Consider the following 18,781-nt stretch of genomic DNA (forward strand, 5'->3'; position numbering starts at 1 on the left):
AAATCAAGGGCAAGTATGAAAACCGCTTTAATTTGCTGAAAATGCCTGTATTAATAGTATTTGGCGACATTTGTTAATGCCTCATTTCTTTTAACTTGCTCTTTTCAGGTTGCCATGGAATAACGGATCAGTGCCTATTGCTGCTTAAACATTGCCCAAACCTTACTCGAATCGACCTTCGCAATTGCAAACTGATTTCTCCCCAGGCCTGTCAGCAGCTTGTGGAAGGGCTGGCAGCTGTCGCCCCCTTTGAACTTTCAGAAGACAAACTGTTAAAGAGAAGCAAATTACAATTGACAAAATAGCCTCACGGATGACCATAAGCCTTGCCGGAATGTTCCTCCGAGTCCTGACGGAGATGGCACAGATGCAACATATCGGAGAATTGCCTCCGCCCGCTGCTTGGGGTCTCTGTGTGTGGGCCATGCCGTGACAGTCTGGAGTCGTCATGGCGATCACGTCTTCCACTGCCGGTAAAGTCAGTGATCCAGTGACTGTTGTATAGTTTTGGAGGGAAATTACTGGTGTAATTGTCTTGGCCTAGAAGATGAAGCATGGTTTTGGACAAAAATGTTTTTGTATTGCAAATACAGGGTTCTAAGCATTATGCTCTGGTAGTAAATCCCCCTCCCCTCTCTCCTTTGCCCCCTAAAATACAAAAGGGTAATACTGTAGATTTAGTGAATATTTAAAACTACACAGAACATGGAGACATACATATCACATCTGATATTATGCATGTTTGGAAAAAAAACACAAGAAAGCTTAAAGATGGGCTGCAATTTAATTTTGAAATAGACAATAGTCATTTTGTCTAAGTCTAAATTGATTACAGTCCAATGTAATATCCAGTACTTATACAAGTACAGTACATTTTTAATAACACTTCTTCTGCAGAAATGTACAATGTTTCAGCAGACATTCAGTTTTGCTGCACTGCATTTCTAACCTATGACGAATAGGTGTGGGTGAATCAGCACATTACTTTCATACAGGAAACTTTTGTTTAACCAGAGGTTAAATGTCCGGAAAGCTCTATCTACCGGCAAAATTCAGGAGCCGTTTCCTATAAGTTTTTTTACTTCTCGTTGCTTTTTTCCAGTCAGGCTCTGCAAGGTCTAGCTGAAGCTGTTGCTTAGCTACAGAGACGCTTTTAAGCTGCGGCCGACTGTTTTGAAGCTGTTAGGGTTTGTTGATTCACACGGAGCTCAATAGCTCCGTATGTTTTAACATTAGCGCTGGTTTCTGCAGCAGTTTTGATGGTACGGCACCAGCTCGGTCCCGTCAGTGCCGGATACCAGAAAGTTTCCTGTACTGAGAAACAAGTTGTCAGTTTGCAGAATCTCATTGGTGAAATAATTCCTGTCATTAATAGACTCCATTCATTCCTGCAATGGATTTTTCTCAGTGACTTCTTATTCCTTTAGTCAAAACAGACTAGCTCATTTATTTAGGTCACATTGGTTGCTATGATGCTCAAGTCCTGCTCAGAATTGTGGGGAAAGGTTGTGCTGTAAAGTGGGAAAAGTCCTCATCGACCACATATTGTTTTCCTCTGACACATTTTAGTACAGAATTGTGTGTTGTAGTGTGTGCTTTACTTATTGTGATCTGCAATGATATGATTTTGCTCATATTTTGTAGTATTTAAGAATGCACCATGGCAACCCAAATGGCCTAATTAAGTGAGCACACAGTGTTTTAATCAGAGAAATGGGAAATGTGTAGGAATTGCATTTAAAGAAAATGAATACTCTGAAAGGAATACTTCACTATTAGTTGTTCGTTCTGTCCCCTTTAAACATGACAAAGAAAATGGAAGCAGGATAACTGTTTTAGACCATTAGCTAAACAAACATAAAGGACTTTTGACTCCTATTGTACTAGTTCGTAATGTTCCATCACTACAGTTCCTGCCAGGGAACAGCAGTACTGGGAATTCTAACCAGGCTCATTGTCTTATCTTGTTTTTGCACTGGCAATGTCTTTTTTTTAAAGAATCTGTGTTGGGTAAGGCACTGAGTTTTAATAATAATTAACTTTAATTGTAAATAACCATGCCCCCCAACTCGCCCTGTGCACACAGTTTGTTTCTATTGTACTGTAAACATTACTGGTTCACTAAATATGAGAGATTTTAAATTGGATCTGTAACATCTAGCCTGTAGATAGCAGCAGAAATATTTTTTTATCTTAAGTATGCTGACAAACACTTTTAACTAAATGGAATGCTATGAGCATTTTGAGTTGTTACCACAGAAGGAACACTGGAGAAATAACATTTCAAAAAACAGCTGATATAAATTCTGGTTTTCTTTTGCCTACATGTTTGTCAACCCCATGTACTGAGTAAATCCTGTTTTACTGGTGTGGCCTTGTATTAACATTGGATGGGAGTTTTGCTGGTAAATATGCCCACTACCATAGATTGTTATACGAGTGAATTAGTTTGTTCTCACCTTGAGGGTGAGAAGCCTTTACATTAGCTGAACCGGCTCTGAAATGCCCATCCTAATTTGTGTTTTTCGACAGCCCTAGTTAGAGCTTTGGGGTTCAGAATGTTTGCTGCACTCACTTTATTACAGTATCTGATTTATAGGTGTTTCCTTCCTTAGAGTAAAGATTCTCGTGTTCTGTATTTTTAAATTTTACGTGTGGCTTGATTTTTCACCATGCATAACCAATCGGTGGAAATTCTAGCCCAATACAATGCTTTTTATAACTTAGGTTATACCAACACATTGTACCCATCTTTAAGCTTCAGTCATTAGCCTGCGCACTGATAAAGAGGGTGAGTAGATATCTGATAGAGAACTTTCCTTACAGCCTCGCTTATTGATGTCTGACTTCAAAAGCAGTGAAGACCTGCTGCTTGTCCTCTACTGTACCCTGCTTCCTCACTACAAGTATTAGCAGCAAAGCATTCCAAATACTGGCCACAGCATGCTACCTATGAATAAAACCGAATAATGCACTAAATATCTGCCACACCTTCACCCCTTAGAATGTAGACGGTACTTGTGACTGCACCAATTCAAGATAGCAGCAGCTGTAAAGGCCTGTGCATTATACTGAAGCACCTGCTGCTTTGTGTAAGCAATGGGGGGTCATTCCAGTGGGGTTTGGAATAGATTGAAATATAAAGGGGTGTGTAATTAAATTTATACCTAAAACCAAAACTTTGATGGCTTTGTTTGATCCAAAGATCAGGGAAAAAGAACGCTGAAAACAGTGCGATATTCTGAAGGAATTTTACATTTCTTGGTCTGTTGTACAAAAAAAAATTTTTTCTCTTAACCAGTGCAGTGCAGCCTCATAAACTCATTGGTCAGTAGGCTATGCTCCATACATGAACAACTGAATGTGCAAGCTGATCAATCAGCTGTTTATGGTTGACTTTCTTTTGGGTGACAACATCTGACGTAAATGCTTCTTTAAGGTCCATAGATGAGGTTTTTCCTTTTTGGTTTTACAATGGACTTATTTTTTTCATTTTAGCAAAACTATTTTCCTGTAATTCTGACCACTTGGCCTCTGATTGTCTTTTGAAGTTTAGATGGCACTGTGCTGCGCTGTGGTTCACAGTAGGAACCTGGCTCTGTGGATTATCATTTACATGTGTGCACTCAGTGAATTCAAATTGTGTGTATAAATAAATTTTATATGCATACACATTGGCGCATTTGTTTACACTCTTATCTAATGGCGCAAGGAACCTTACACCATATGTGAAACTAGAATGAAAGCACTTTTGACACCAGTTTCATAGAGGGTTTTACATTAGACGGGGTTCTATAGTTCTGTGAATTTCTTGTGGTCTACGACTTTCATACCCAATATAAAATTGACTGACTAAATTTTCCACAGTAGTTTTTTTGTGTTGTACTGTTAACATCTTATTAAAGAAATACTCCAGGTTAATGCAGCTAACAGGAACTAACCGCTCCTCTTCAGGCTAATCTGGAAGAGCTTTAAATATGTTGATTTTTTTTTAAAGAAAATCCAAATCAGGAGATAGAGGATATGATATAACTTCAAAAATATATATTTTTTTTAATTGGTAAATTTATATCTCAAAATAATTCTGCAGAATTCACGAGTGATTTTTTTTATGTGTGCTTAAATCCTGTGTTTTTTTTCTCTTTTTAAAAATCCGTGCGTGTTTATTTTCACACTCTGATCTTCTGTTTTTAGTATGTTTGTCTTATTCCACTTTCAGAGCCTCTGGGAAATAGGTTTATCATAGGTTTGGAGTATTTCTTTAACACTGACGGGATTCAACGTGTCACTGAAATGAAAATAAATTCAGTAAAAATCTGCTAAAAACAGATGGCATCTAAATAATGCTTTTTGGCAAAGCTATGCCACTGCTCATTTCAAGGAGGAGAAACATGTCACTGGATTTAATGTATGGTATTAGTATTGAGAGGAGTCAACTGTGCTGGCTGTCTCGGCAGAAGCACCGTCTAATTTTGCGTTGGCTGGAGGAACATCAGTTCTGTCCATTGATGGATAATCAGAGAGGAACACTGTTTTAATTCTGTGGTTTGAGATATATAACACAAAACCTCCGGTGTTTTGACCTTAAGAATGTGGATTGGTTGCCAGCACAAAGCAGAGGTCTGACACACAAGCCTAGAAATGGCAGCTGCCAAATTAATTGCCAGTATTAAACACATTTGTATGACATTGCTCTGTCTGCTGTTTTATCGCCGGCTTTTACCCATTGTTCCGATAAGTTACAGCAGGGCAATGTCATCCAGATGTGTCTGCTAATATCACCAGCTCTCCTTTCTAGGTCCCAAATCTTTTGAGTATTTCATTTCAAATGAAAACAAATTGCAGTTTGCCAAAGGTGAATATTGCCATTCAAAAATAATTCAACCCATAAAAAGTTGCACTGTTCTTAAACCTCTTTACTCAAATAAATCTGTCAGAGCTGCTTTGTGAATATTTTTCTATATAAAACTTTTAAATGGAAACAGCATGTGCAAAATTGTGAACATTTATTTAGCCAGTAAAGCATAGAAACGTGAGGTATCTGAAATAGTTGTTAATTTATATACTGCTTTTATCTTCTGAATCCCCTCTTGGGTTCTGCGCACTGAAGACTTAATTTGTGCAGCTCAATATGATCTGATTCTCTCTGTTTCTCAGTTAACAACCATGATTTGCCACTTGCTTATGAACATTGAAAATGGTACAGTACCACTTGCCAATGTGACTCAGTCAGAGTTGGGTCTTACTAATAAAGTGGGAGGTCGAATCAAATGAGCTGTTGGGGTCTGAAGCCAGTGCACCTTTAATATAAGATGCACTGTGAGACTGCGGTCAGTGCTCATCAGACTGGGCAAGTGCACAGCAACGTTTCCACTAAGCTGTGTGGCCGCGCGGCGCTCTGAAGGTCCCGCGCAGGCTGCTCACTGGCTTTTAAATGGGAGAAACCGTGCATGTGCAAAAATTTGAATGGGGCGTGCAGCCAATTAAAGGTACCGTGCATCCAAAAAAAAACTAGAGGGAACATTGGCGCATAGGTAAGTTCAGTTTGTTTTTTTGATTCAAATACAAACTTTTATTTTTTATCTTCCTTTGCAGATATTAAGCCACAATTGGGCTTATATTCTGTAGCCAACAGGAGGCTGGTGGTTTTTAAACACAAAACATTGGTAGGTTTAATATTTTTTTTAAGTCTCCAGTTTATTTAAACCTGCCAGCTGGCCTTGTTCTTATTATTTTTTTAATTCAGCGATTCTAACCATCTACCACTAGATGTCACTAATGTGCTTTAAAATGTACAGTGGAGTGTATGAGCTGTGTTAGTGATCCTGGTTGTCGGAGAGTGGGGCAAACCTCAATACAGTGTCACCTTTCAGTAGCTCTGCTGCTTCTGTCTGCTGTTATTGTAACATGTTCACGACCACTTTCCTGCCATAAAGCCCTCCCCAGATATTAGTAAATGGATAAAGCATAAAACTGAGGAGTGAGGGGGGGGGTGGAGGGTTAGTGTCAAACCCTCTCCTGTCTAACATCACACACAAAACGGTTCTGCAACGCTGCTGCTTCTTAGCCTTCCCCTCCTCTGGTAAATCGATCTAAACTCTAGAATATTACTAATGCTGACTGCTTCCTTCCTTGCTGTGACATTTCTAAAGTGCCAGCAGTTCAGGAACTGTTGTGTTCCACACAGCAGTCTGTCATATCCAATTTAATTACATTAATAACCCTTCATCCTGTTCCTACCCATCCAGCTCTTCAGCTGCTCCTATAGTTGGGTCACAAGAGCCCGATGTCCATCCGCCATCTCCCTGCGTTTCCACTGTTTCCACCCCTTCATCCCAGCACCAGAATGGTAAGCCCACAGAAATGTATGCACTTTGGGCTCCCACAAACCAAGCTACAAAGCACTAAGTGTAAAATCAACCTTCAAGGTGTTGGTTAAAGCAGCATTAGTGCTTTATCTGGGAGTCTTTTCCACATCCCACTCTGGAGGAGGGGCAAGGGGAGAGTCAATCACTTGTATTTTTGTCCTCTAATTTTGTACTTGCATTCCACTTCAAATAACCTGCATTCCTCTCAGCATTTAAAAAAAATCTCCCATTCATGCTACAGAGCTTCATTGAGGGAGACGACTCCTTGGATCAGTTGTAGGACATTCTTACAATTGGGAGTGAGATAAAAATGGCTCTACTGGCAAAATAACATGGCTGCTACTGGTCTTCCTCCCACTTCGATAACTAATTGAAGACTTTCTTGCCTTATGGTTGTAAGTTTGCTCTTGACTCGAACGGTGGATCACCCGCTGAATTTTCAGTCTTTGTCTTGTCATTGTTTCCAGTTGGGAATGGGAATAGAATGAATGGGATTATTTGGCTATGGCAGGGGTCACTTCCTGCAGTAAAGAGTACAAGAGCAAGTAACGGTAGCAAAGATCAGCAAGGCAGGCCTCTGTACCCCTCTCTTTCCCACCCACCCCCTCTCCCCACATCACCCTTGCCCATTCAGTAGCATACAATTCACCTTGGTACATTGGTAGTTAATGACAATCTCTCAACTAGTGACTTTAGAGGAGTGTTATTATTCTTTGCATAATTTGCATGGTTATTCACTCACTCGGGTATCAATTTGTTTTAGGAATTTCTACCAGTGTAATATACTGTAATTATGTATAAAGCTGTTCCTAAGAAACTAAATGACAATCTGTCCTGAATTCTGCCACCAACCGTGTCATTTCACTGAGTAAAGCATTTTACTGTTTCTTGCAATGAAATTAGAAAAATCAAAATTTTATTTTTTAACTACATTATTTTGTATTACCCTTTTCCTCTTCCTCTTACCCACGCCTTCTCTCTTTCTCTCCCCCCCCCCACAACTTCCCCTCACTGCTTTTGGAATGTCCACACTCTGGCAGTGCTGACTGTGGAGTTTCCTTGTACATTGCAGGGCATTACAGCTTCAGGATGCTGTGCTCCACTATGGCACGATGGATCATCTCGAAGCTTAGCTAAGAAGTGGCTAACTAGCCCACTCCGAACTGGGGACGATGCTCTGCTTGCGAACCCACTTTTCCATCAACGTTCAGTACCACTACCTCTTCAGCCTGGATCTCTTGCCAGTGAAAGAGAGTTTTATTCATTTTAAACCGGTTTTGCGGATCATTTAAAAAATGTCTACAAAGCAGTTAAGAATTAAACCCTTTACTGACGCCCATATTTTAGTTTGTAAATTTCAACAGTGCTCCTTGAACCATACTAAGTTATGTTTTTTAAAGGCACGTTGATGGTTACTGGTATCAGGGAAGGGCAGCTCCCCATTAATGACGAGTACAGAGGCCTGCCTTGCTGATCTTCGCTACCGTTACCTGCTCTTGTACTCTTTACTGCAGGAAGTAACCCCCGCCATAGCCAAATACTGATAATGTGCTATAAGGAGTTTGAATAATTTTACTGTGAGGGTGGGGGGGGCTTGTCCCACAAAATTGGAACTCCGGCCTTGTGATGACCTCCTGAAACCCAGACCTCGTACTAATGTTCTGTCCTGCTTGAATGCTGCAGTTTTCTGAGTTTTGAAATACTTCCCTGATGACCATTTAAAAACATTTTAAATCTTTCTCTGACCATTTCTAATTTTTCCATATTTGATTTCTTCACCCATTGGGCACTGGCGGATGTTTGTGTATAGCCGTCCCACAAAGGTTACTTCCTGTAGCTTTCAACGGATGTTAATAAAAGGAGCTATTAATGTCACATGGAGAAAATTCATACCCCAACACATCAAACCCTCCCCCCCCCCCCCCTTTCCTGTGTCACTTTCACTGCCACTGCCAAATCTGCTGACTTGACATCTTTTGAAATGCATTTCCCCTCTGTATAGTACATTGGGACAAGTGCTATATAAATGCAAGTTGCTGTGTCTTGTTTATGTTTAAAGAATCCCTCCAAATATTGTATTTGGTAAACTAAGAAAGATGCTGTTGAGTTACGCTTGCTCTCTAGAATAGTGCCTTCTGTATCTTGTGAACCCATTTATGAAGGGATGTTTCTTTTTAAATTTGAGCCAAACTGACTGCCGCTTGTGTTCCATAAAACTAAAGCCCGTGCCCATAATAATTGCAGCTTGTGTACTATATAAACCCAAAAATGACTCTTGCTGATATTAGTGGACAAATGCTTTGAGTCCACAGGAGGTTCCTCTGCCTATTTTAGCAGGGATGTTAACCATTTAATATAGACCGGTTAACACCTGCGTTAAAAATAAAACAAGCAGAGGACTATCATGGGAATGCACTAAGCTATATGCTCCTAACTAAATACAGTAATTTGGACCTACTAAGGTGGTACCTGTTACAGTGATCTGAATGGTCTTTCTAATTCGTGTCTGAATGCTTACCTGCCTTTGAGTAGTAGAAACCGTCCCTGTTCCCAAAACGCACTTTCGAAGTTATGTTTACAGCTCTGATCTGAGACGAATAGTTGCACAGCTAGAATGTCTGGTGATATACCACGGGCTGACGGTGCGCCCCGTCCACCAGGAGTGGGGTCTACACATGTGCACATCTCTGCTCCTCCTGCAGCTGTATTAGGAGGGGTGGGGGCAGCATTTGCTACTTTCCTTCTAATTTAAAGACTGGATGCTATGGTTACACTCCCCAGCTCAACTCCTTTAAGCCTGGCTTCATACTAGATTGGAGCTATACTCCACCTAGTGTGAAGCCCAAATACAAGACATGATCTCTCCCCATGTGGCTACAGTGGGCTCAGGAATCAGATTCGCATCTGACGCTAATTATTCTGCCACGCTCCTCTCAATATGCACCCAAAACCATTCTGCATCGAAACCAGAAATTGTACTTTTTTTAAAAACCTGTGTGCTTCAATTCCTGTGACCATCGCCTCAGAACATCCCTCCTCTTGTCAGCCAGAAACATTGAAATGCCTTTGTTTGATGGCTGCAGCATTTATTGAATTTTCAGGGTAGCCCCACTGCATTTGCTTAGAACTTGCGTCATGCCACTTAATCCTCGCTTTTGGGAAGTCATTTCAAGTTTTTTTTAACAAACATGTTATTGTCTGTAAATGTTGAAGGTGATTGTTAACGGCAGTTTGTGTAATTGCAAGAAGGTGCTGGCTTACAGAGCAAAACAAAATGGTGGGTTTGGGAAATCCAAATTGGCACCAGGCTGAAATTTATTACGGCTTTACAGCAGTTTCTTGAGGAGTTGTCGAAAATGTCATTTTCATGTGGAGCTTCCGTACAAAGAAATTGTAAAGCGTCAAATCCTGTAGCTGTCTTGGAGACTAGTGAACAAGCAACATAGCTACAGTAACCACTTAAGCCATTACCCTAATTGTGCTTCTACATCTCCCCTTCCCCGATGAGCTGGCTTCCACTTTTCCCCTTTTTAATGTGTACTGAACTTCAAAGAAGGACAATCAAAAGTGAAATATTCATTGTGTTTTAAGAAAAACTCAAAACCAGGAGAGAGCTTCCAGTGGTGTGAGCCCGCTGGGTGGGCTGGGCAGAGTACACACTGTATGCACATGTTGGAATATCGTGTACTGTAACCTGCATGATAACCACTTAAAATGTCAAAATGTGTTGCTTACCTGAAGCTCTGCTGTCCAAACCCGAATAGTCTTTGGCTAGTCTCAAAATATCAGAACAAATAGGTTTTAATTAAAGTTTTAACTGTTTGTGTGTCTCAGCTTTTTTTACATCTGCCACTTTAAGAGACTGGGATAGTGTCTCCAGTGTATTGGAATGACCCATGGTGCACATTCTGATAGTAACCTGTCCCTTTCAATTGAGTTTCCTTGCTGGTTAGGATTGCTGCCTCTGGCACAGTGCATTCTGGAGTTTGCAAAGCAGATCCGGCTCAGATTGCTTGTTTTATACATGGAAGTTGAACTCCCTTCTGTATGGTTCGAGCCTGTGGGTTGTGGTGCAATTCTGTTCTAAATTTAGCCCAAATATAACCCTGTTCACAATATTTGAAGTGAATCAGACACTATCAGCTAGGTTTGTTAAATTAATTTAACTCTGTACCCCATGTGAAACCTGATGATGGACTAGGCCATGGGTGAGCTTTGCAATTCCATCATCCTTGTAATCACTCCTCCTCTATATTATGTCACTGATGCTGCAGGGGGAATATTTAACTTTTTTTTGTTCATGCCTGTTTTACCAATGTTCATGCTTTAATGTTGTTACACCACACTTTGTTTTGGCAGCACTGTTTGAACTGTCTTATCAGTCAGCAAATTGGAGGGTTGTGCCAATTTTAATGTGTAGCAATTTGACCTAAGTACATTCAGGCTCCTCAAACAATGAGTGAGAACAAATGCAGAGGACTGCTAAAGGAACCCTCCAGCTCCCAAGACTTGAGTTTTATTGTTGGGTATATGTGTCAGATACATATTTATTGACCAAAATACTGGGTGAGGGCCACACAAGTTCATGTGGGATGCCGAATAATTCAGGTTGTAATTTTTGTTCCTGGTGTTCTCCTTGTTAATAGAAAATAAATGCAGAATTTTGTAAAGATTTGAGTAATTTCTCAGTTGATGTTTTGTAGGCATTATACCACTTGTAAATAACGTTCTGCTGGTTGGTTCCTAATCCTTGTACCGCTGATCCTTATTTTGAATTTGTAGCTGCACAAAACATGCTGTACTTCGGAAATCTCAATTATACTTGAATAAAGTTTTACTTTAAATTTAAAGCTCTTTCACCTGTTCTAATTGCTACATTTTGAACAGTACACTCAGTAACCTGGGGCTTCACTGTGAAATGTGCCTTTGGAGTAGATGGACACCATTATTAGCAGTGATCAACCAGACACCAGCTATGAAGGGAAATCAGATGTGGATTCACCCTGTCTCCTGCTTATGCACCTCCAGCTGGAATGGCTTGCGTAGAGACTGGGGAGGCAGGTTAACTCATAACATAAAAATAGGAGCAGGAGTAGGCCATTTGGCCCCTCAAGCCTGCTCCGCCATTCAATAAGATCATGGCTGATCTTCTACCTCAATTCCACTTTCCTGCACTATCCCCATATCCCTTGATTGCCTTAATATCCAAAATCTATCAATCTCTGTCTTGAATATACTCAGTGACTGAGCCTCCACAGCCTCCTGGGGTAGAGAATTCCAAAGAATCACCACCCTCCTGAGTGAAGAATTTCTCCTCATCTTAGTCCTAAATGGCCGACCTCTTATTCCGAGACTGACCCCTGGTTCTAGACTCCTCAACCAGGGGAAAACATCCTCTGTGTCTACCCTGTCGAGCCCTGTAAGAATTTTGTATATTTCAATGACGTCACCCCTCATTCTTCTAAACTCTAGAAAATATAGGCCTAGTCTACTCAATCTCTCCTCATGGGACAATCCCCCCATCCCAGGAACCAGTCTGGTGAACCTTCGTTGTACTTCCTCAATGGCAAGTATATCCTTCCTTAGGTAAGAAGACCAAAACTGTACACAATACTCCAGGTGTGGTCTCACCCTATATAATTGCAGTAAGATGTCTTTACTCTTCTACTCAAATAATCTTGTAATAAAGGTCAACATACCATTTGCTTTCCTAATTGCTTGTTGTACTTGCATATTAACTTTTAGTAATTCGTGTACAAGGCACCCAGGTCCCTCTGAACACCAACATTTCCCAATCACCATTTTTAAAAAATACTCTGCTTTTCTATTTTCCTACCAAAGTGGATAACTTCACATTTCTCCACATTATATTCCACTTGCCAAGTTCTTGCCCACTCACTTAGGCTGTCTATATAACCTTGAAGCCTCTTTGCACCCTCCTCACAACTTACATTCCCACCCAGCTTTGTATCATCAGCAAACTTGGATATATTACATTTGGTCCCCTCATCCAAATCATTGATATAAATTGTGAATAGCTAAGGCCCAAGCACTGATTCTTGCGGTACCCCACTAGTTACATCCTGCCAACCCGAAAATGACCCATTTATTCCTACTCTGTTTTCTGTCAGTTAACCAATCCTCAATCCATGCTATTATATTACCATGAGCCCTAATTTTGTTTAATAACCTCTTGTGTGGCACGTTATCGAATGCCTTCTGAAAATCCAGATACACCACATCCCCTGGTTCCCCCTTATCTATTCTGCTAGTTACAACCTCAAAAAACTCAGATTCGTCAAACATAATTTCCCTTTCATAAATCTGTGTTATTATGTTACCACGTCCTTAATAATAGATTTTTTTTTAGCATTTTCCCTACTACTGATGTCAGGCTAACTGGTCTGTAGTTCCTCGTTTTCTCTCTTCCCGCCTTTCTTAAATAGTGGGGTTACATTTGCTACCTTCCAATCCACGGGAACCGTTCTAGAATCTATGGAATTTTGGAAAATGACAACCAATGCATCCACTATCTCTATAGCCATGTGGAAGCAAGTCATCCTCGGTTCCGAGGGACTGCCTAATAAGAAGAAAGAAGAAGCCACCTCTTTCAAATCCCTAGTATGTAGGCCATCAGGTCCAGGGGATTTATTGGCTTTCAGTCCCATTAATTTCTCCAGTGCTATTTTTTTACTGATACTAATTTCTTTCAGTTCCTTATTCTCGCTAGACCCTTGGTTTTCCACAATTTCTGGGAAGTTTTTTGTGTCTTCTTCTGTGAAGACATACACAAAGTATTTGTTTAATTTCTCTACCATTTCCTTATTCCCCATTATAATTTCTCCCATCTCAGCCTGTAAGGGACCCACATTTACTTTCGCTAATCTTTTCCTTTTTACATACCTGTAGAAGCTTTTACAGTCTGTTTTTATGTCTCTTGTAAGTTTACTCTCATTCTATTTTCCCTTTCTTTATCAATTTCTTGGTCCTCCCTTGCTAAATTCTAAAATCCTCCCAATTCTCAGGCTTCCTACTCTTTTTGGCAACATTATAAGTCTCTTTGATCTAATACTATTTTTAACTTCTCATGTTAGCCATGGTTGGACCACTTTTCCTGTGGAGTTTTTGTGCCTTAAAGGAATGTATATTTGTTGTAAATTATGTATTCTTTAAATGCTAGCCATTGCTTCTCTACCATCATACCTTTAAATGTAGTTTCCCAATCTACCTTAGCCAACTCGCCCCTCATACCTACGTAGTTTGCTTTGTTTAGATTCAAGACCCTAGTTTCAGATTTAACAATCACTTTCAAACTCAATATAAAATTCTATCACATTATGGTCACTCTTCCCTAAAGGCCCCTTTACTACAAGGTTATTAATTAACCCTTTCTCATTGTACAATACTAGATCTAAAATAGCCTGTTCTAGTTGGTTCCTCAACATGCTGATCTAGAAAACTATCTTGCATATATTCCATGAATTCGTCCTCCACACTTACTGCAAATTTGGTTTGCCCAGTCTATATGTAGATTAAAGTCCCCCATGATTACTGTATTACCCTCGTTGCGCCTCTAATTTCCTGATTTATACTCTGCCCTATATTACAACTACTGTTTGGGGGTCTATAAACAACTCCCACCGATGTTTTCTGCCCCTTGCTGTTTCTTAGCTCCACCCAAACTGATTCTACTTCTTGATTTTCGGAGCTAAGATCCTTTCTCTCTACTGTCTTTATCCCATCCTTTATTATCAGGGCTACACCTCCTCCTTTTCCATTTTGCCTATCTCTTCTAAAAGTTAAGTATCCTGGAATATTTAGTTCCCAAGCTTGGCCACATTGTAACCACGTCTCTGTAATAGCTATTAGATCAAACTTATTCATTTCTATCTGCACTATTAATTCATCTATTTGGTTGCAAATGCTTCGCACATTCAGATATAGTGCCTTTAGCTTTGACTTATTTCTATTTTTCCCTGATGTCACCTTAGTCACTGATGCCTTATTACCTTTGTTACTCTCTCTGTCCCTTCCTGACCCACTCTGCTTATTTTTACTCAAAACTCTGCTCTCGAGCCTTGACATTTCTCTCACTGCTTTTAAATTTTACTCTTTCCTGAATCCTCCCACCCCTCTTCATTAGTTTAAAACCCTGTCTACTGTCCTTGTTATTCGATTCGCCAGGACATTGGTCCCCAAAGGAACAGCTCCCTCTTTCCCCAGTACTGGTGCCAGTACCCCATGTTCCAAAACCCCTTCCTCCCACACCAGTCTTTGAGCCACGCATTTAAACCTCTAATCTGTTTGTCCCTATGCCAATTTGCACATGGCTTGGCCAGGAACTGCACAACCCAGGGAGTCCTACGAATGGAATAGGGGGAGGAAAGATCTTTTTTGAATCAACCATTTTCTTTCCCTTTGTAAGTTATTTTACTCTCCCATTGTCCAGGGTATGTTTCTCTGTGTTTCACTCTGCGTTTTATGCAGTGTATTGTTCGTGAGTAAAGCTGACCAGGTGTGTTCTTTTTGCTTACCTTCAGGAGAATGTTTCTCTTCTCTCCCAGAAAAGATTGTTGTACTGAGAGCTATGGCTATCAATCACTATTATCATCACTGCTGGTGTAGCAATGCATTGTGCTGCCTTGCTGTAATCATCATGACCGAGTACCACTACTGTTGATGGGAAATGAATGAAAATGGAGGTGAGCTACATCAGTTAAATAACTCCTCAATCAGACTCAACAGTTTTCTACCTGCAGGAAACTCGATGCCTCATCACATCCAAAAGTAGAATTCCCAAAACACAACTGAACTTGAAACTTCTGAAGAAGAATTGCGTCAACTGAATCTGGCTCCAGCTGCCCAAAGCCTCTAACTCCGAATACTACTGCAGCACCAGAGCAGGGAGATTCTGGAATGCAGAAGGCACAATCTGTTGGTTGGCAGATTTTAAATGGTCAAATGTCTAAGAATACCGTGAAATACAAACTGAAAGAATTATAGGAGCCTTGCGATTGCCGAATTCACATTCAAAATACCAGCTGAACCTCAGCCTCGGCTGTTAATTAAATTGAAGCTTCTCACGATGGCTAAGTTTGCAACCTTGAATTAGAGACCTATTCATCCCTTGGAAAGCTGACTTCCTGTTAGACAATGTGGAGGAGTGATACCAATAGCTGTAGAGAAGTTTGTAGATAAAACACGTCCCATTCAAGCTGAGGAGGATGGAAAATAAAAATGAAAAAAAGAGCACAGCCCGGAAAATGTAAAAAAAAAACTCTCAAATTGACACAAAAATATAAACAACAGTTTAAATCTAAAACCTGCTTTTAATCTGTTGAAAGCAAGAGAAACTTTGTAAATATCAAACCTACGAAACACAGCTTGTGGAAGGATATGATTAAACATATAGGCCCTGAATTTGCTCATTTCAGCATTTATTCGGTAGTCATGCCCTTATTGGACTGGAAAGATTGCGAAAATTTACATTTTGGCACATTTCAAGTATGTGGAAGTTTCCTGCTCCTGCAGCTCTGTAAATTTTACACCCCAATTAAAACGGTCTCACGCACGAGGTGGTTGGTGAGCTGAAGAGGCCATCAACTTCACTGACTGAGTACAGGCTTCCAAGGAATATAACCCCTTCACTTTTTTAAATTACTGACACCTGGACTTCAGTTTACGGTACTAGAAACATCAGAACAGGAGTAGGCCATTCAGCCCCTCGAGCCTGTTCTGCCATTCAATTAGATCATGGCTGATCTGTATTTTAACTCCATCTTACCCGCCTTGGTTCCACATCTCTTAATACCCTTGCCTAACAAAAATCAATCAAAGTTTGGATGATCCACATCGGCCTCCTCCTGAGGTCCCCACCACCACAGAAGCCAGTCTTCAGCCAATTCAATTCACTCCACGTGATATCAAGAAATGGCTGAGTGCACTGGATACAGCAAAGGCTATGGGCCCCAACAACATCCCAGCTGTCGTGCTGTAGACTTGTGCTCCAGAACTAGCTGCACCTCTAGCCAAGCTGTTCCAGTACAGCTATAACACTGGCATCTATCCGATAATGTGGAAACTACCCAGGTATGTCCTGTCCACAAAAAACAGGACAAATCCAATCCAGCCAATTACCGCCCCATCAGTCTACTGTCAATCATCAGCAAAGTGATGGAACGTGTCATCGACTGCTATCAAGCAGCACTTATTCACCAATAACCTGCTCACTAATGACCAGTTTGGGTTCCGCCAGGACCACTCTGCTCCAGACCTCATTACAGTTCAGTCCAAACATGGACAAAAGAGCTGAATTCCAGAGGTGAGGTGAGAGTGACTGCCCTTGACATCAAGGCAGCATTTGACCGAGTGTGGCATCAAGAAGCCCTAATAAAACTGAAGTCAATCGGAATCGGGAAGGGGAAAACTCTACACTGGCTGGAGTCATACCTAGCACAAAGGAAGATGGTTGTGGTGATTGAAGGTCAATCATCACAGCCCCAGGACATTGCTGCAGGAGTTCCTCGGGGCAGTGTCCTAGGCCCAACCACCTTCAGCTGCTTCATCAATGACCTTCCCTCCAACATAAGGTCAGAAATGGGGATGTTCGCTGATGACTGCACAGTGTTCAGCGCCATTCGCAACTCCTCAGATAATGAAGCAGTCCATTCCCGCATGCAGCAAGACCTGGACGACATTCACGCTTGGGCTGATAAGTGGCAGGTAAAATTCGCGCCACACAAGTGCCAAGCAATGACTGGGTGTCCTTGTGCACCAGTCGCTGAAAGTAAGCATGCAGGTGCAGCAGGCGGTTAAGAAGGCAAATGGTATGTTGGCCTTCGTAGCGAGAGGGTTTGAGTACAGGAACAAGGATGTCTTCCTGCAGTTGTACAGGGCCTTGGTGAGACCACATCTGGAGTATTGTGTGCAGTTTTGGTCGCCATATCTGAGGAAGGATGTTCTTGCCATGGAGGGAGTGCAGCGAAGATTCACCAGGCTGATACCTGGGATGGCAGGAATGACGTATGAGGAAAGATTGGGTCGATTGGGCTTGTACTCGCTGGAGTTTAGAAGAATGAGAGGGGATCTCATCGAAACTTATAAAATTCTAACAGGACTGGACAGACTAGATGCTGGAAGGATGTTCCCAATGGTCGGGGAGTCCAGAACCAGGGGTCACAGTCTAAGGATAAGGGGTAAGCCATTTAGGACAGAGATGAGGAGGAATTTCTTCACCCAGAGAGTAGTGAACCTGTGGAATTCTCTAGCACAGAAGGCAGTAGAGGCCAATTCATTAAATATATTCAAGAAGGAGTTGGATATATTTCTTAAGGCTAGGGGGATCAAGGGATATGGAGAGAAGGCAGGGACAGGGTACTGAGTTTGGATGATCAGCCATGATCTCATTGAATGGCGGAGCAGGCTCGAGGGGCCGAATGGCCTACTCCTATCTTCTATGTTTCTATGTTTCTAACTCCAACAAGCAAGCATCTAACTGCCACCCCTTGACATTCAACGGCATTACCATGGCCGAATTCCATGCCATCAATATCCTGGGGGGGTCACCATTGACCAGAAACTTAACTGGACCAGCCACATAAATACTCCAGCAACAAGAGCAGGTCAGAGGCTGGGTATTCTGTGGCGAGTGTCTCACCTCTTGACTCCCCAAAGCCTTTCCACCATCTGCAAGGCACAAGTAAGGAGTGTGATGGAATACTCTCCACTTGCCTGGATGAGTGCAGCTCCAACAACACTCAAGAAGTTCGACACCATCCAAGACAAAGCAGCCCGCTTGATTGGCACCCCATCCACCATCTTAAACATTCACTCCCTCCACCATTGGCTTACCGTGGCTGCAGTGTGTACTATCTACAAGATGCACTGCAGCAACTCGCCAAGGCTTCTTCAGCAGCACTGTGGTAAACCACTTTTATCGTTCACTATCGTTACACTATGGTTATCACTGTTTATATCGTTACACTATGGTTATCACTGTTTACACTGTTGTATCACTACACAAGGTCACCTCTTGTCACGCTGTTATACCTGGGCTGACCACAGCTGACTCCGCCCATGGCTCCGCCTGCTTGCCCAGGTATAAAGGTGGTCGACTGGCTGGTATTCCTCCTTGTTGGATCCGATCACCCACGAGGGTGGGCTCTGTTATTTAGCCAATAAAAACCTATAGTTACTAACTTAACTCGTCGCTTTTCATGAACTGAATTGATAGGTATATCAATTTTATTGGCTAAATTTTGAAATGTCTACAACGGAGCAGCCAAACGACCAGTCAGACGTACAGCCTCAGCCAAACGGCCATCTACAACAGCCCCAGCAGCCGGCCTGGCTACGAGCCCTCCGGCTGCCGTACCTGGATCTAAACCCACAGGCTGCGAATTCAGCCCTCGACT

At 41.5% G+C, this 18,781-nt stretch overlaps 1 protein-coding gene across 6 annotated transcripts in view; it reads left to right on the top strand.

Moving 5' to 3' along the window:
• Nucleotides 1–11,218, top strand: part of LOC147102091 (lysine-specific demethylase 2B-like) — a 207,464-nt gene extending 196,246 nt beyond the window's left edge. For all 6 annotated transcript variants that reach the window (XM_085964271.1, XM_085964272.1, XM_085964273.1 and 3 more), the window contains one exon: nucleotides 109–11,218. In XM_085964271.1, the coding sequence (XP_085820397.1) occupies nucleotides 109–305 (197 nt within the window). In that variant the 3' untranslated portion in view covers nucleotides 306–11,218. The remainder of the gene's footprint in view (nucleotides 1–108) is intronic.
• The last annotated feature ends 7,563 nt before the right edge of the window (nucleotides 11,219–18,781 follow it).

This window comes from Somniosus microcephalus, chromosome 22 (genome assembly GCF_052327205.1).
Source record: "Somniosus microcephalus isolate GS21.2 chromosome 22, FLI_Smic_1.0, whole genome shotgun sequence".
Taxonomy (NCBI): Eukaryota; Metazoa; Chordata; class Chondrichthyes; order Squaliformes; family Somniosidae; genus Somniosus; species Somniosus microcephalus.